The following is an 18,761-nucleotide window of genomic DNA, read 5'->3' as shown; positions in this document are numbered from 1 at the left end:
ATTAACACCCAGTCCACTCTCCTTGCCTGTGACAATGTCTGATTTGGAGGAGCGATACTAATAATGACATTACGACCCCACTGGAATAATAATAATGACTATCTTTATCATTTCCTAGTTATCATGCTGGTTTTGGACTAATCAGTTTGAACATGCCCTTCACCAAATGTGTAAGCATGAGATACGGGAAATAGATACTGGTTTTCTAACAAGTCATTTAAGCAATTAATTATCTATACAATTAATTAATTAATTAATTAGATAGATAGATAGATAGATAGATAGATAGATAGATAGATAGATAGATAGATAGATAGATATGGGAAACTAACAAACTATATAGAGGTAGAAATTATAAACAAATAAATCAATAAAACGTGTTTGTCAGCGATATCAGGCAATCATCCGGAGGCAGACTCACAGTGGCTTTTTTTGGGCTGGGTAACAACACCCAGACTTTACCCGAGGAAGACCATTTGGGGTCGAAATGTTGAAAAAGAAATGGAGACAAGATTATTTAAAGTGTGCTGTTTTGTTTTGTTTTTTTTCTTATTTTTTGTTTTTCTTGTTGTTTGCTTTTTTCGTGAACACTCGCATCAGGATAGATAGATAGATAGATAGATAGATAGATAGATAGATAGATAGATAGATAGATAGATAGATAGATAGATGGATGGATGGATAGATGGATAGATGGATGGATGGATGGATGGATAGGATCCTGCTTATGTGCCAGTGCCGTGACTTGCCAGTGAGGGGCGCTTTCCTCTGTGTTTGGCTTGGTCCTGCAGGTCCAGAGGCGACTGTTTGTTGCTGACTGAATGTTAAAAACGTCTTGTTGGACAAACAAAATTTAAACCTAACACTAAGATTTTTTTTTTTTTTTTTTTTTTATGTGGAAGTTGACTTCTCCCGTAAACGCAACAAGGAAAACTTTTTTGGTTTTTTTCAACGCGAAAATAATCAGAAAATTTCATGAAAAAAAAAATCAAGATTTAGGTTTTTCCAGTATAGTCGAAATTTGAACCTAAGCTGTGTGTTTATGGTTTCCCCCAGCAGCGTGTTGCTGATGTGTCATGGGTCCAGCTGCGCATCTACAGTTTCCTTTTGGCACATGGGCTATAAACTTGGCACTTACCCGATGTTTGGCATGTCTCAGTGTTTACCATCCGTTTGCAGCGCTGCTTGTCACAGAACAAGCAGTCACGGTGAGCCACGCCTATTGTCCATGTGCCTCATCCACCAATCTCTCCATCCCTCCGCACCACACGCTCCGTACTTTGCATAAAATGTGTATCAGTAGGGCAGCGCTCTCCACGGCACATGCAGAGCGCACATGTAGCGTGGCTTTACTGAACACATACCACGGTCGAATAAGCGCATCAAACTCCCCTCAGCTCCAGATCCCCGCCAATGAAAATGCACAAAAGCGTGAAGGAGAGAGAGAGAGAGAGAAAGAGAGACAGAGAGAGAAAGAGAGAGAGAGAAAGGACTCAGCGAGATAGAAAGAGTGAGCCAAATCCCACACAAACAGACACAACACAAGTTGGAGAGAGCGGAAAGGCGGTCACATTTCCTACTCACCTGCAAACGTGATTGATGTGGGTGTTTGTATCAGTGGGTGTGTATGTCAGGCCTGGCCCTTCACGGATATGCTGACTCTACTTTCTTGGAATTCATGAGAATCGTTTAATCTTCACCCGTGCAACATCACACCCAGGTATCTTCGGGGAGACCTGCCTGCCTGACACACCTCTGTCAGAAGAGAGCCGAGCACTGAGAGAGACACCTGCCTACACTTTGCTCAGGAAGAACTTTACGCGCAGTGGACGCGTTTCCATCACTTCTTCCCAATCTTTTTTTTTTTTTTTGCGCTCCATGGAGCAGGTGTTTTACGCGAAACTATTTCTTGACTTTCTCACCTGTCTTCAAAAGACTTTTGCTCCAGTCTAGTGACATTCACGGACGTCTGTCTCCGAGTTTATTTCACTTCATCGACATCAACAAGAGACATGGATCACAGCCCTGGCGGCGGTAAGATTCATTTTGACATTATGTTAACTTGCAGGCAGCAGTCGTTCCATAAGCCGATGGTAGCAATGATGACTATGACATAAGAGTCAAAACCGATGCAATTGAGCGCTGCCTAACTTTAATTTATTATTAAAATTGAAATGCATTTGACTTTATATAGGCCTATAATAAAGATTGAATTAATGTTACACAAAGCAGAATTTCTATCGTTCATTCTGGTATTTTTGTAAAGCATCCCTCAAAGTTCAAAATGTAGTATTGTTTTCTAATATGAACATAACTGGCAATTATGTTTGCAATTGCATGTGTTTGTTTACCAGTAAGTGCACGATACATCACTTTTGCATGCATTTTTTTTTTTTTTTTTGTGAACTAATCACTGAGCTGAATAATTTTGTAGCTTTATCAGTGTTTGGGAATATTAGGCTTACGCAGGAGTTTGGAACTGAGTCACTTAAGCTTGTCTCTATGTGCAATAGAAGTGCAACTGCAACGCTTTGCGCCAAGTTGACACACACAAAAAAAAAAAAAAAAAAAAAAAGTTGCTGCAGTGCGTTTAAATGTGCAAACGCGGCTCCTGGACTGCAGCTCCACCGCCAGCGACCCACGCCATATGAGCAGCGGTGAGGGCCGTCCACTTCCTGTTTCTCTTCATGAAAACAAACTCACGTGGAGCTGTCACTGTGATCATAACCCGTCACTGACCCTCTGCCGGCTCACGGGGTGGGGAGGGGGGGGGACAAACAAAAAGAAACTCTGGCGTAAAGGGCGTGTTTGTTTCTTTTTATGTAGTATAAAAGCAGTATAAAAGTTGATAACGGCGGGACTTCCGCCCGTTCAGGGGCATCAGGCGGCGGCTTCGTCTCCTATTGACAGTGAATCATTTACAGCAGCCACGGTCACGTTTCGGCACAGGTGATGGGCGCACCCTGTGTCCTGTCAACATGTTACTCTAATCTGAAGGCAACACTGAACCCACTCACCGGGTTGTGACTTTTTATTTGTGTTGGTAAAGTGGGCCAGTGTTTTTTCTCCGAACAAGCAAGGCAGTTACATGTGTGATCGTAGATAATAGCTGTAGTATTAGCTGTAGTGTTGCTGTTTTATTGATGTTTTGGTGTGTGTGTGTGTGTGTGTGTGTGTGTGTGTGTGTGTGTGTGCACGTATGTGTGTGAATGAGGTTCTGGGGGTCGAGTTTGAAATTGCAAGTTTTTTTTATTTGTTTATTAAACTGTTTACTTTTGTATTTTACAGTTTATGCAATTGCTTATTTATGACAGTGCACTGGTCAACTTTCTCTAAGTGTTTAGTCACTTTTTCTTTCTCTCATCGGTCTAAATGTAAGTGACCACCTTGAACTGGGTTCACTGACCTTTAATATTTCAATAAGCTTACTGGAATGCACATGGCTTCATTTCACTCATGAGTTCAGTGTGATCTAAACAAAGCTCATAAACTTCATCATAACTTGGCAAATATATGGCTGTAGTGGTGGGCTGTAAGGCTCATAAAGTCCAGCAGATAAAATGAGATTGTGTGTGTGTGTGTGTGTGTGTGTGTAGCTGCAGAGATGATTGGGTTGAGGGGGTGGGAGTATTGCATTTCTTATATGCCATATAATTTACAAAATGGGCCCAACTAGATCATATGCAGATAAATGCTGCCATAACAGTATAGGCCTATTATGTATTTCCTTTGACTCTTATAAACATAAAGCAGGGGAGCCTAGGTTCAGTTGTAACATTGTTTATATCACTGCAAATGTTGGCAAGCCAAAAATCAGTCCAGCTAATATTTGAAAATGTACAAGACATCTTGACACATGCATTATGTAATATTTGCCAGAATCCATATTTACGTTGACTTGCACAACCTTGACCTCGCGTTAAAGGTCAGTTGTAATATGTTGCTGTGACACTGCAAATATTTAGTCTTCCTTGACACCAACATTTTCTCAGTAGCACTATAATAGTATTAGTATGCTATTACAGTAGGTCACATACAGTTGTGAAATGTTGCTTGGGATAAAAACTGACTTTTCCCTGTGTCCTGTCACTAAAAGTTCTTCTGACACTCCCCTTTTCCTGCAATAATGCTCTCCATGTTTAAGGTACACAGAGCCCTAACTCTAGCCCATTTCTCACCATTGATTGGAAACCATCATTACTTAGCATCTCAAAGGAATTTTAAATCGAAAGCAACTGGACTTGGTTATTTGTCTAGGAAAACGCTTCACCTCTCATCCAAGAGGCTTCATCAGTTCATGCTTACATCTGACTCCATGAGGTCAGCCATAATATTATAAGCACTATGATAAACTATGTAGTATAAGATAAGAATGTTGGTTTAAAGTACGGCAAAAAGGTGATGAAGTTATTTAACATCAAAAACTCCAGCATCTTTAAAATATATGGGTAATGAACCCCCCAAACAGACATATGAGTCCACAAAAATATGTGTCTTTTTCCTGAAAAGCAAACTGAACATGCAGTATGGGTTTATTGACATCTCTGAGTTTCTGAATGGGAGAAATTGAGTGGTACAACCAATATGTACTACAGCTGAACTCTTTCTCCCCTATTCTAATACACTATATATAGTGTATTATACTATATATAAAAAGAGATGTAAGAAAACAACTCAATTGTATAGGCAATAAAATATAACACTCTAGGCTGTAATTCACCTGATATTGAGTGGTTTTTGGGGAAGAAATGTATAATCTTGTGCATTTTTTTCAGACTATAAACTCGGGTCCGGCCACATGCTGACACATAAATTTCCCCCTAATGTTTATAAAGCGTCTGGCTGACGGTGCAGGCGGTGCTGCCGGTGGTGCACAGTCAGACCACCCCGGCGCACAACATGCTGGTCTACTTAATTCGGCTCTTCAATGATAAGCCCCCCGGCGGGCTGTGGGAGCTCTGGCTCCTGGCTTCGTGTCTTTTCCCGGTGAGAGCTCCGTCAAAAGCCTCCTCACGTGGCTCCCCTCGCAGAGCCGCGTGCGACGCGTGAGCCACCCCCCCCCCCACCCCCCCCACCCCCCCCACCCCCCTCACGGACGCTTCTGTGTTGACGCCGCCCGCGGTGGTGGTGGTGGAGGGAGAGCTTGGTCAGTGGGTCAGCGATTCCATGCATTCACTTTTTTTTCTCCCTCTCTCTCTCTCTCGTCACGTTTGCGCGCCTCATGCGCCGTTTGCTTGTATTGAAATCCCCCCCCCCTCCCTCGAATCAGAGACCTCGCAGTGCGGTTGAAGCTGACTCAGTTTTGACTTTGCAACATCTGTCCCGAGCCCATCGGTTCAGGGCGCACACACGCAGCTGAGGGTGTGTTTCAGCCGAAACGTGACTCCGCTCTTAAGCACAGCATCTCTCCTCTCATCCGCTGCCCTCTCCCAGCGACGTGGAGGTAGAACAGATAGCGGATTAAAAAAACAGTGAGGAGGCTGGAACCCTTCTGATAAACTCGCATAACCTCGAAACGGATGTTTTCAGTCCATGTTTGACAACAGATCGAGTGCCAGACAAATTACACCCGGGGTATTAAAGTACAGGCTTCAAATCATACAGTGGAATTTAGAAATTATAGCTATCAACTGTGAAAATCTAACACAGTTTCTTATGAATATTGCTTGAGCCGGAGCTAGTGTGTGATGCAGCTTCAGTGTGGAGAGATGCTCGAGGCACATGGACACAATTTGATCAAGATGTGATATTGACCTAGTTACACAAGTCTGAGTTAATGAAGTCTTCTGCAAACACCCAAGTAGTTCTGGCAGACTGGTTGTGTTCAGCACACAATAACTCTTTGTTGGCCATACACATGTCTCTGTTACAGCTTAATAAACACTGTATTGCTCTCAGGAGGCAATCCTATATGCCATATTTATAAACCTTACACCACTGTAGGCTATCTGTGGCTGCCTCTCCATGTCCTGCATTTAGGCGAACCAGTGTAAGTGAGAGATAAAGGACAAGAGGGAAAGGGAGAGGAGAAAAGAGGAGAGGAGCTGTCGTGGCTGCTCACTGCTCACTGCTCACGTTTCTCTGCCTGCCTCTGGTCCCAGGCAGATTAGTGCTCGCACGGGTAGGCTAAGCTTAAAATGGGCACTCAGGACTGATTGACTCCTCAATTAATGCTGTCTGCAGTGACCTAAATTGTAACTGTCTTGTGCACTCTGATAGTGTGCATGGCAATCCTGGTTTGCTGTGTGGGAAATCCCATAGAACACATAAAAAACCCCAAGAAAACCATGTCAAGTTTGATGTAGCTGCAATACACTGCATAAATGTAGCCTAATACCTATAGTTATCAATTGCCAAGTTATCAAAAGACATTTGCATATGGAGATAAGAGGAACTGCATATAACAATATAATGTATCTAATAAATATAATATATGCAAACAGTAATGCTGCCTAACATATAATCAATTGATTGGCACTTGCAATAGCACTTTGCAGCCTGTGAGGACACTGGCACTTTCTGCGATGTTTTGATTGTAGATTGTAGATTGTGATTGTTTTAACCTTTCTACTATGATACTTGATACATGCAGGTGACAGTTTTGGTCCCGCCCATCACCACTGAAAAGCAGGCTGTAAAATGGATTGTTAATTGACAGGCCTTTACAGCAGGGTGACTCTAGGGGGCCATTCATAAACACTGTAGGCTACATGTGAGCCTTCAGGTGGACATGCAATGTGTTTGGGTGGAGTGGGGGCTGGGCCACCACTGTCTAGATGTAAGCTCAGGAAGAGGTGAGGCTCAGGCTTGTGTCTGCTGGATCTGTCTATGGCTCTGGCATGAGTCAACAAATCCACCAACACGTGCTGGTTGGATTATCAAAACATTGGAGCTAAACAAACACTTTGCGCAGCAAAGGGCAACACAGCAACACAGGGACCAGCCTGCTGCACTTACACATGGTTTTCCACAAACAAGGCTGAGTTGGCTTAACCACTGTACCCCAGCAATTTGTTGATGTTGGCAATTATAAGTATGTTGCATGTGCAAGCCAACCACGAGGGAAGGTTTTAAATTGGAGCCATATTTGCTTCTATTATTTTGAACGCCTGCCTTAGCTTTGCGTATAATTTGTCACTCTGAGCGTCTCTCCGCTGGACTCTACTGTACACCGAGCAGCTGCAGCGATCCAGCGGTCCAGTCATACGGTCCTCCGCGAAAACGTGACTCACATTCTCCGACTGTTGGTGGCGCATGAACAGCGGTGAGACTCGGTGCCACCTCATGTCCCGGGGTGTGTGTGTGTGGTGGTGGTGGTGGTGGGGGGGGGGGTAGCTTCCCAGTCAGCGCATGTTTATAAACACAGATCTGACTTCAGATTGTTGTATATTGCAACACGGGACTGCGGATTTGGTTCGGGCAGTAACCGTGTCAGGAGTCCACGCATGTGAGGCGGCGGTCAGGTGTCGTGCTGTTGACTGGCGCTGGGCACGGTGCCAGCGGGGAGAGAGAGAGAGAGAGAGAGAGAGAGAGAGAGAGAGAGAGAGAGAGAGAGAGAGAGGCTATTATTGGAGCGGAGGAGGCGGCGGACCCCGCAGACACGTGAGGCCGTGTCTCGGCTCATCCACGGCGCATGACTGAGGGAAGCGAAACTTCAAGAAAAGGAGCACAGCTGAACCTGAAAAAAAAAAAAAAAACCATCCCACGTATTTATATGCTGCCTTTATAAATGCTGCATTAGCATGGGATTATTAACAAAAAAGCAGCGCTCGCTTGGTGCTTCCAGAGAAAGCCTGCCTGCTTTGTTGCTGTGCTACCAGCAGTATTTTTAGCGCCCACTTTATCCGCTTCAGCGAGCCATTACGCCTGTTACACTCAGGATGAGGCAACGACGCTGCACATTCTCAGAGCTGTTCTCTGCTGCCCAGAGGTTGTGCAACATTACATCACATCCAACGCTGTGGAGCAGCTAAACGGTTTCTAAGGAGATATCGATGGCCAACTTCATTTTTATGACACGTTTATAATGGATTTTATTCAGCCGATAACTTACAGTGGTCTACATATATGGCACACAAAAATTGAGACCACTTCTTATCAGTGACATTGTGTGCTTTAATTAGGAGCTCAGATCAAAGGCTAATGTTCCCCAATCTTTCCCTTGTCTGCAGGTGGTGGAGGAGTCATCCTGTATGCAGGTTCCTCTGGCAGTGCCAGCCCCAGCCCTGGCAGCCCCTCCAGTGGGTACCAGACACAGTCACCCTCTTCACACTCCCAGCCCTCATCTCCAGAGGAGGTCACCTTTACAGAGATTGGGCCACTGAAACAGAGGGCAGCTGGGTGCACCACCCAATCCTCCAAACTGGTATTCCAGTTCCCAGAGGTCTATAGCGCCCCCCCTGTAGCAGCCACTCCACAGCATACCTATGCACACCCCATCACAGGAAAGAGGCCATGCGGGTTCACAGGAACTTTCACCAGTAAGTGTTTCCTCACTGTCAATATGCATAAAGATTTATACCTTGATGTAAGTTTTTGGATCTTATCTAACTGTCTTTTTACCCTTCCTCAGAGACAGGTGGAATGGTCCTGCTTTGCAAAGTCTGTGGAGACATAGCATCTGGTTTCCACTATGGAGTGCATGCATGTGAGGGTTGCAAGGTAAGCCCTGATCACAGAAACCTGGTGGCACAACTAAACGACGTGTTTCTTTAGGTACACTTGTTTCATGTTTTATATGTATATAATTATATATGTATATGTTCCAGGGTTTCTTCCGCCGGAGCATCCAGCAGAACATCAACTACAAGATGTGTGTGAAGAATGAGAACTGTCTGATCATGCGCATGAACCGAAACCGTTGTCAGCACTGCCGCTTCAAGAAATGCCTCTCTGTTGGCATGTCAAGAGATGGTGAGACATCCTGACACATTTTTAATGAGAGAGACCCTCATGCAGTTCTGCCAGAATACCACAGTGCCCTGATTAGCCAAAGCAGCAGGGAAATGAGCAGCCTGAAAGAGGAACAGCACTGATATGTAGGTCTCTGTGAAAAATGTAATGCGGAAAGTCTTTTGAGGTCATCGTGCCAGTAGCTCAGGCACTCACTCGATCAGCAGACCTGTACCTGCCTTGCCCTTCTACTATGTCACTGCACTACCCAAGATTACCATCTGGCCTTGTATCACTCTCTCAAGTTTGTTTCTAAGTGTCTTTCCACTGCCCTTTGCAGCATCTTCCCACAATACTGTTACCTCTAAACTCTTGTTCAGTTCAGCCCCTCCTCCTCCATGTCCCCTCAGCTCTCTTACATCTCCCCCTCAGACAATGATTTATGAGAAGAGGAGCCTTGAAGTCCCTGAAGCTATCTATCATCTAGAAAACTGCAGCAAACACAGGAATTATTTTAGGAAATTGGAACAGGGTCAACTTGATTACCTGGTGTGTGCCCATAGAAATTCTTACTGCAATTAATGAGGGATAGGGCAACAATTAAGCAAGGGATGCAAAAAAACAGCCAGTTGTTGTGACAGAATTTATCAGGCGTGACGCTTACATCACCTAGTTTTAGCTCTGATAGCTAAACATTGATTGATCACCTATCATCACAGATTAAGAAAACAGCTGCGCTGACCTAGAAAAACAATACAGAATTTGGCCTGTAGTGTATTCATACATCATGACCTACTTGGTGTAGTTTTCCTGTCTTCTGCCTCTCAGTATGGTTTCTGCTTATCTCCACCCTCCAGTACCCTGCATTGCCTAATCTAGTAAAGAGGTTAGTGTTATTTCTGCAAGTGCCTGACACTTTTGGTTTAGAGAGAAAATAGAGTGTCAAAATGTGACTAAATAAGAGAACAAACAGTCAAGTTGACCCCTATAGAGGAGATTTTCGAAAACGTTAGGGACCACAACCTAGAAACCCCTTTTTGCTCTGTTTCAACCATTACAAAAACAGGAAAACCGCATGCAACTGCCTGCAGCCCACAATAAATAGTACACCCTGATTTCACACCAGGCAGCCGTGTGACTGTGGCTCTACAATATAGGCAAATATTTAAGTCAGTTGGCATGACGGCACACTTTTCTTCCTCTAACCAGAACAACATTTTTAGAGCAACAGCTCATTAGTCTGCGTTTGCTTCTTTTTAACCATGATGAAAGGGATTAATCTCATGCTATTTTACTGGCCCCATCCTCATCAGGGGACCCTGCAGGCGGTGAACACATTACCGTATATTTGGTAACATAGTATTATCTACTGTGCATATTACTGGGTCAAGTAAATTGCCTCACTTGACCCAACAGGGTATGTTTTTTATGTGAAGTGTTTATATTTAGCATGTGGGAATGAAATATGATGCTGCCATACAAAATTTCTGCTCCACTCAAAAAAAAAAAAAAAAAAGAATCAGGTACTCTATACTCGCACAAGTCTTTGAAGCTGTACCAGTTCAACTTTTCTGCTTCTTCTATCTCTAACTTGCACTGGCGCACAGACACACACCTCCCACGCACACAGACACACTCTCACTTTCAATGTATCACTATCTCTCATGTCAGTCCTCTACACTTACTCACTGCTCTCTCCTCAGCTCATTTATGCTCTTCAAGCCCACCTCCCTCATCCTTCTCCCTCTCATGATCAGAGTGCCAGTGACATCACGCTCACGTTGCCCCACTGCCCTACTTACAAATGGAGGGAGGGAGCGGGAGAGGAAGGAGACAGGGTTGGATAGAGGAGAGGATGAGGCAGATGGTAGCAGGGGGTCTATAAATAGCCTCTCCAGCTGATGGCTACTGTGGGAAGGGGGATGGGGAGTTTTCATCTCACAGCTTGCGTGATTCACCTTGAAATCATTTGAAACTTCAGGAGTTGTTCGTGCTTTAGATGTGTGCATCTGTATAAGGAGGTGTAACGGGTAACTGTTTCACCATGGTTAGCTTAATGTATAGCCAATATAAGTTACATTAGAGTACGTGCTTCCTAAATAGCACCACTGTATAGGTAGAATGCACCTGCCTCTTCATCTTAAAGAAATCAGTTGGTCTTGGTTGTCATTGGAGTGCATGCATCTTTAGAAATGGATGCAATTTCAGTGAGCATTCTATTCAAGCAAAAAATAAACAAACGTGGAATAACATTTACTCAAAAAGGAGAGAAATTGTCTAAAGAAACAGAGTATAAAACTTTATAAATCTCCATGTTGTCACAATGACTGGAGGCTGATCTGTCTTCACTGCTTGTGTCTTCCCTAGCTGTGCGTTTTGGTCGCATCCCTAAGAGAGAGAAGCAGCGACTTCTGGATGAGATGCAGAGCTACATGAACAGCCTAAACGAGTCGGCTGCCATGGACATGGACTCATCTTCAGTGAAGGATGCTCCCTCCAGCCCAGAAGATGGCGACGCAAAAGAGGCCATTGGGGCCATCTCCAGAGCCTACCGTGACATCTTCACCAGCAGCAACACCAGCAACCAGGAGAGAGCAGCCAAGAGGGCTAACATCACCACCAACAACAACACATCTCCCTTTTCTCAGGATGCCAGTTTTCCCCAAGTCTCATCTCACCCCACCTCTGCCCAGAGTTACCAGTCTTGCCCTGTTGCCCCTGCCACTCTGTGCCCAGTTGCCCCTAATGACAACCAACCTATATTCCACAATGTGGACAACAATCGCTACACCTACTTAGTGTCAGGAAATCAGAATCATGACCACTCTAATGGAACAACACCTCAAAGGGGAACCTCTGCCAATCAGAATAGTCTTCGCAATGCTGGAAATGCCACAAATCAGCCCTCCTGCCCATGGAAATTAGCTCCAGGAGCTAAAGTGCTGGTAAGTGCAGGAAGCATACAAAATTAGATTAAGAGTTCCATCTTATGCCTTGTTTGACCAACAAATTTTAATTCTTTCTGTATCTTTTGTCTTTTTTTAAGGCCTGTCCTCTCAACGCGTGCCCTGTATCAGGAGCAGAACGTACGAGTCAGGAGATATGGGAATCCTTCTCTCAGTGTTTCACTCCTGCTGTCAAGGAGGTTGTAGAGTTTGCCAAGGGCATCCCAGGATTTCAAGAGCTTAGCCAACAAGACCAGGTCATGCTGCTCAAATCAGGCACCTTCCAGGTAATGACATATCTTTCAAACGATTAATATTTCTTGTTATAAATGCAAAATTTGTGACTCCTGTCTTATAAGTTCAAATGTATTGTTGGTGTAAGTATTTGTCTCAAACTTATCTTCCTCCTCTTTTTTCTCCATTATTTGTGTGTTTAGGTTCTGATGGTGAGGTTCTGCACTTTGTTCAATGCTGAGGAGCGTACGGTGACCTTCCTAAATGGCCAAACTTACCCCTTGCCTACCCTGCGGGCTTTGGGCATGGGTTCCCTGCTGGATGCAATGTTTGAGTTCAGTGAGAAGTTGGGCTCCCTGGGGCTAGAGCCTGATGAAATGGCTCTCTTCATGGCTGTGGTGCTGGTCTCTGCAGGTAAGAGAGGGGCACAATTTACTCCATGAGAGGTAAAAATGTGGCAAAAGCTGCAGTGTAGTGACACGTTAATCAACTAATAATTTATTAACTGTGTCTGTCTGTGCTCCTCAGACCGTTCTGGCATCTCGGACATGTGGGCTGTAGAGCAGCTCCAGGAGGGGCTGATTCGTGCTCTACGGTCACTGATCACTCAACGTCGCCCAGATGACACCGCCCTCTTCCCGAAACTCCTCTTGCGCCTGCCAGACCTGCGCACCCTCAACAACCTGCACTCCGACAAACTGTTGGCCTTTCGCATTGATCCATAAGCAGACACACAGAGACAAACGTATACAGTACACCACATACACACCACACACCACACTATCTTCCAAGGGCACGACTTCCTTCACAATTGAGGAACAAGGAATTTTGCAATCTGAGGAGTGCTTTTTGAAAAGGATAAAGGAGGGTAGTGGAAAGCATATTTTTGATTCACTATTGATCTTCATGCAATGTTTTGGGACAAATAAACATACACAGACAAACTCATGTATACACATAAACCTCAGCACCTCCTGAAAGACATTGTTCCAGTAAAAAATAAATAATTGTGTAGAGTTACTATTACCCTTTTGGACAGATCATTTGTGCATTTGTTCATTATCCAGTGTATTTAAGAATAAAAGCCAGTTCACTTCTTTTTATTCCTTAAATCATACAGTATCAACAGGCCATCACTAAGCAGCAGCTGGAAGACGGATATCGTAGATCTAAACAGTTATTACATAGGGACCATTTGTGATGATCGACTTTGTGTCAGTTTGTGTTTAAGAGAAAGGGAACCTGTATATATTACATAGCAAAATCTGAAATTTTAAGGTAATTGTGTATCACAGTTTCACAAACACGCCATCTGCATTAGCACTGGAATGAGACCACTATTTTAACGTGTTGCTTGTGCACAATGGGATGCATTCAGTCTGTATTTTTGACTAATCTACCAGATAACATTTGGCACACCTTGGGTTTGAAAATGCCAACTTCATTAGTCAATGGTATTTTCTATGATTTCACAAAAACATTGTGTCTGCATATATTGTGTCACATCTGGACAGATGGAGTTGCTTCATGCATGTTGGGTTTTGTAGTTCCTTTGTTTATTTTTGTTGCTGTAAATATTATTTTACCCTAATGTCTACGTATCAATGACTGAACTGATATATATAATGGATCGGACAGATGAGTTCGGTGTAAAGAAGAATGTACTGACCTTCCTGTACTAGGTGGGGGTTTGGCCATGCCAAGGGGGCTTTTCACAGGAGAATATGTAGTAGGGATTCAGAGACGTCTTGGACACACTTCCTGTTGTCAGATGATGTAACCAACCAGCATAATCCCTGAAATCACCAGCACTCACTCCACATCCACCCCTCCGCTGCCCCCAATGTTTGTCATACAAACACAAGAGATATTTTTGGGTGAGAGATCTTGTTTGATTGGTCTTCTCACTGCTTTGCTTGTTTGATTATGGCTGATCGAGCACATCTTGTACATTTTGTAAATCTTTCTTCCTAAATAGAAATGATATAATGATATAAAGTTCAAATTATGTATTATTCAACTTGTGTGTGTTGTTCTTTTGTGTCAATTTAGAAGATGTATGGTGGGTAGGCCTGTGTGGATCTGGAAAATGCCTAATGCAACTGAAAGTTGTGTTGCATTTATCTAACACAAGTTCATAGCCCACTCTGCATGCAGTTAGAGTGTGTATGTTGACTCCTCTTAAAAGGGTGATTGTATTCATGGCTAGAAACGCAGGATGGACAGCATCCAACTACATAGTTCATTACCATTGAGTTATGTTGTATACAGCTGAAAGTTTTGGGAGTCTGTGTGTAGATTTGATCAGAAAACATGGAAAAACTAAAGCATATAACGAACTCAAATAACTGTTAGCTTGTGTACAGACATGCAACACCTCTCTCCTACCCATGGAAATGAAAAAACAAAGTAAGAATGCCACCTTGTGGTGAAATATTACATGCCGGATACCGGAAGTGAACGGTCTGTTTGCTGAAGATATACTTCCTTAGCTGTGTCCTGTACTATCACTTAGCTAGTTAAGTTGTATGTTATCACTTTCTACGTCGTGTCACTACTATGGGACGACTGTCACACGACACGGTAAGATATATAATATAGTATTATTCAGTATAACAAATAGGATATTGGCGAAAGTTTTATTTTAGTAGCGGGTTAGCTTGTTGGCTAGCGATAGCTAAATAACAATGGCGCTTCACTAATCAGTATTAAAGGTATTAATGCAGGTAAATTTAACATTATATTGACATAACTAGTTAATGACATTTTGTTCAGAAACAACAAATTTAAAAGTAGAGCTTATTAGCCTCGTTACACCAAAATAACAAGTCAAGCAACTAACTCTCATGCCGACCTGACATCAAAAGGCTTTTGAAGCGATTTCACTCACAGATTTCCAACGTGGAAAAGTTACACAACAGTAACGTAAACGCTCCTCTATCATGACGCCAGTTAAGGAGAAAGTTACGTCTTCCCGACCAGACCGTAAACCAGGTCTAGATCAAAAGGTATTATACTTTGACTTGTCTCTCCCTAAGTGTAATATAGAAGAAGTCAGTCCGGCCAGCTGTCATCACTCCTCTGACAGAAAAGTTTTTCTCTTGACAGGACAAACCGCTCATCTGGACTTTTTATTTATCACATTATGTATCACATCTGTTATATAGCAGATAAATCTGATCTTACAAGGCTTATACGTCTCTATACACAGTATATCCACCCGTCTTGCACTAACATACAGTGTTCTATAGTGTATTGTATTACCACCATTGTATAGTATATACAAGACATTATATATCTATGAATCTATCGTTAGTCTGTTTTTTTTCTCAGTTCATCTATATTTACTTTAATTTTTGCATTCTATTCAGTCTGTTTAGTTATTTCTATATAATTTATCCACTAATTTCATTGCTTGTTACCTACCACATTGTTTTTGTGATGGTGCTACAACATTGTGGTTGTCTAAATATCTACTCTGTTCAGAAATAACTGATTTCTTAATAATGAGATAGAGTTAGTTACTTTACCATGTTTTAACCCATCTATCTAGCTATCTATCTCTACAGCTAAAGACTGTAAAAGATTGTGTTAGATTTGTGAAATCTTTATTTTATGTCTGAAACCACAAAAATGGGAATTCCTCTGGTTGATTTCTCCTATCTCATTGTATTTTAAACAGTCTTTAGCTTCTCTGGCTTAATACAGTCCAGATTTGAAAAGTCTAGGAATAGTGCTTTTTCATGTAGACCTGGAAATTATTTTTTGCTTTCACAACTAAAATAAAGCTTTCACAAATCTAAAAATGGGTTAAAGTTTGAACTAGCATGTCTTAACACTCTTTCCCTTAACTTTGCCCTTGATTGCTGAATCAGAAGCTAATTTCAGTTTTGTTCTTCCACCTGTATATATGTCTTATTCACCTTGTCTCTCCACAGGTGGTGAGAAACAGGAAAAAAAGAGTTGAAAACACCCCAGGACCTCAGGTTTGACCTCAAGTGGGTGCAGTTTATCACACCATGTTGGTGACAGCATATCTTGCCATAATTTTCCTGCTTGCCCTGTGCGTTGGCCTCGAGATCACAGCACGCCGCCTCACCCCACCTCAGTCCGCTCCTACAGCTGTAGCCAACCCAGCCTTCCGTCGCTTCCAGAGTATATTCCTCCGGGCATACCTTTTGGCTTTGTGGGCAGACTGGCTCCAGGGTCCCTACCTCTACAAACTTTATCGCCACTACAGTTTCCTGGAATCCCAAATAGCCATCTTATATGTGTGTGGCCTGGCTTCCTGTGTTCTGTTTGCTCCTTTCTCAGGCTGGCTCCCTCAAGTCTTGGGCCGCAGACAGACATGTCTTCTCTTCTGTCTGTCCTACTCTGCTTGTTGTCTCACAAAGCTGTCCCGAGATTACTTTGTTTTGATTGTGGGCCGTGTCCTGGGAGGTCTGTCCACATCCCTGCTCACCACCTCATTTGAAGCCTGGTATGTGTACCGACATGTAGATGTCCATGATTTTCCCAAGGAGTGGATCCCCAGCACCTTCAACAAAGCTGCTACCTGGAACCATGGACTCGCTGTTGGAGCAGGGCTAGTGGCTAACTTGCTGGCTGAGTGGCTCCACCTGGGGCCAGTGGCTCCCTTTCTCCTGGCTATCCCCTGCCTGGTGTGCTGTGGCTGGATGGTGCTAACAGACTGGGGCAAGGAAGAGGCTGAAGGAGGTCCTGAAGGGGACAAACAGACACTTCTCCTTGGCACTCCGAATGGAGGTGTGACCCGATTGTCTGCAAAGGCCCGGTTCTCACGCAGCTGCCATGAGGGGCTGCGCTGCCTGCTTTCAGACAGGAGAGTCATGCTTTTGGGTGGAGTGCAGGCTCTGTTTGAAAGTGTCCTCTACATTTTTGTTTTCCTGTGGACCCCAGTACTGGACCCTCATGGGCCACCTTTAGGAATAGTGTTCTCTTGCCTGATGGCTGCCAGCATGGCTGGCTCCTTGCTGTACCGCCTAGCCACCTCCACTCGGTACCATCTACAGCCTGGCCATGTGCTCTGCCTGGCTGTGCTGATGGCTTTCTTTTCTTTCTTCATGCTGACCTTTTCCACTGCCCCAGGCCAGCCTAGACCTCATGAATCCTTTCTGGCCTTCCTGCTGCTGGAGCTTGCCTGTGGCCTCTACTTCCCAGCAGTCAGCTTTCTCCAAGGCAGGGTTATCCCAGAGGAGAAGCGGGCTGGCGTGTTGGCCTGGTTCCGGCTGCCTCTGCACCTGCTGGCCTGCTTAGGGCTGCTGGCTCTCCACGGGGAGGTATCAGGAACAGGTGCAGGGGAGGGTGGCAGTGGCACCATACACATGTTTGGAGGCTGTGCCATCATGATGCTGGCAGCTTTGATGGCTGTTGTTAGTCTGTTTACCCTGGGGAGAAATGACACAGACCTGAGACTGGAGGGAACCAGAGGGGAGGGTGAAACTTACTGAGGGGAAGGGCCACATATCCATTTATGCTTTCCTGGTTTGAAATGTGTTATACCAGTTTTGTGTGACTGAAATTAGAAACATTGTGTGTTTGACCATAGTAGTCAGAAGTCTACAATTTGCCAAATAAATCAGTGAAGAGAATCAAAGCCTAAAATGGGTGTTTTGGTAGATAAATGTTCAATTAAATTTCCATATTTATATGTTTACCTTGTTACTTCTTTTGGAAGAGACTTTTATTAATCCTGTCTGTGTGGGGATACTTTGGGAACCTGGCCATATCTACCTTCATTTTTCATGTAAAGCGCTGAAAACTTATTCAGCCATGTCCAAAATCCCTGTATCATTCCAATAATTTTTCCAGATAACATGTTATTGGCTCCATGTGTGCACCTATGGGGAGATGGGATGATGTGTTTGACAGGATATAATTCATTTCACCTGTCTATAGTCCAGTGGGTATCCCTAATTCTGAAGTTTATTTCAAAATAATCATATTAATTTACAGAGAGCTGAATGAACATCCAAAGAAATAAGGTCATGACTAGTATGTAGACCAGGATTTGAATGTCAGTTTGTACAATAGCCTATTTCTTGCACAGCACTTGAATTTCTGTTGTTTTTTTTTCTAGCATCTGTGATTTTTCTACAGTAGGTTAGTTTTACTTTGAATACTTTTTCTGCAACATCTACAGGATATTCTCTCTGTATTGTCTTAATATCTCTCTGTTATTTGCACTTTTAAATAAAAGAGCTCACATTGTACATAATGGATATTTCTTTCTTTTATTAGAATTTCTTTTTTTGTGTTATGTTTATGTTTTATGATATTTATCCTGTTGTATCAGGTAGGGTTTTCAAAATGTCACAAAATCCAATAATTTAATTTACCACATTTTTTAAAGGGGAAACATTCTCCCTAATATTTTTTTTAGTTCAAAATTAACAAAACCTTTTTGTATGAATGTCTCATCTTGCACCAATCATTTTAAAAATACAGTATGTATTAGTTAATTTGAAAGTTAACAGGTATGAATTGCTCACCTTTACCAAAAAAAAAAAAAGGCCACTTGTGTTTCAGGTAATTCAAATGCAAGATGATTAATTAAATTCACAGAAAACATTTTAACCAGCATTGATCCTAGTTTTAAATGTGGAAATTTCACAACATGTTAGCCCCTGCAATACCCCTTTCCCACTTTTTGCTGCAGACCATATTTCCAGA

At 43.2% G+C, this 18,761-nt stretch overlaps 2 protein-coding genes across 3 annotated transcripts; both read left to right on the top strand.

The window, feature by feature from the left end:
- Nucleotides 1-1,503: 1,503 nt before the first annotated feature.
- Nucleotides 1,504-14,091, top strand: nr1d4a (nuclear receptor subfamily 1, group D, member 4a). 2 transcript variants are annotated; one of them, XM_071476251.1, is made up of 8 exons: nucleotides 1,504-2,034; nucleotides 8,172-8,480; nucleotides 8,573-8,661; nucleotides 8,769-8,913; nucleotides 11,260-11,837; nucleotides 11,939-12,124; nucleotides 12,275-12,485; nucleotides 12,600-14,091. In XM_071476251.1, the coding sequence occupies exons 1-8, from the start codon at nucleotides 2,013-2,015 to the stop codon at nucleotides 12,794-12,796; spliced, it is 1,737 nt and encodes a 578-aa protein (XP_071332352.1). In that variant the 5' UTR covers nucleotides 1,504-2,012; the 3' UTR covers nucleotides 12,797-14,091. The 2 variants fall into 2 exon arrangements, with proteins under 2 accessions (XP_071332352.1, XP_071332353.1); XM_071476252.1 differs by lacking the exon at nucleotides 1,504-2,034 and adding an exon at nucleotides 6,910-7,264.
- A 429-nt stretch (nucleotides 14,092-14,520) lies between these two features.
- On the top strand, nucleotides 14,521-18,301 carry mfsd5 (major facilitator superfamily domain containing 5). The gene is made up of 2 exons (XM_071476255.1): nucleotides 14,521-14,654; nucleotides 16,010-18,301. Exon 2 carries the CDS (start codon nucleotides 16,091-16,093, stop codon nucleotides 17,537-17,539), a length of 1,449 nt encoding a protein of 482 aa, XP_071332356.1. The 5' UTR covers nucleotides 14,521-14,654; nucleotides 16,010-16,090; the 3' UTR covers nucleotides 17,540-18,301.
- The last annotated feature ends 460 nt before the right edge of the window (nucleotides 18,302-18,761 follow it).

The sequence above is a fragment of the Trachinotus anak genome, unplaced genomic scaffold (genome assembly GCF_046630095.1).
Source record: "Trachinotus anak isolate AG129_WGS33_773 ecotype Australia unplaced genomic scaffold, CSIRO_AGI_Tana_v1 ptg000004l, whole genome shotgun sequence".
NCBI classification, from domain to species: Eukaryota; Metazoa; Chordata; class Actinopteri; order Carangiformes; family Carangidae; genus Trachinotus; species Trachinotus anak.
This window is presented reverse-complemented; position numbering and strand designations above follow the sequence as displayed.

Coding starts and splice junctions, on each gene's coding strand:
- mfsd5 (XM_071476255.1), top strand. CDS start 16,091: ATGTTGGTGACAGCATATCTTGCCATAATTTTCCTGCTTGCCCTGTGC.
- nr1d4a (XM_071476251.1), top strand. CDS start 2,013: ATGGATCACAGCCCTGGCGGCG. Junction 2,035..8,171: donor GGATCACAGCCCTGGCGGCG/GTAAGATTCATT, acceptor CCTTGTCTGCAG/GTGGTGGAGGAGTCATCCTG. Junction 8,662..8,768: donor ATGCATGTGAGGGTTGCAAG/GTAAGCCCTGAT, acceptor TATATGTTCCAG/GGTTTCTTCCGCCGGAGCAT.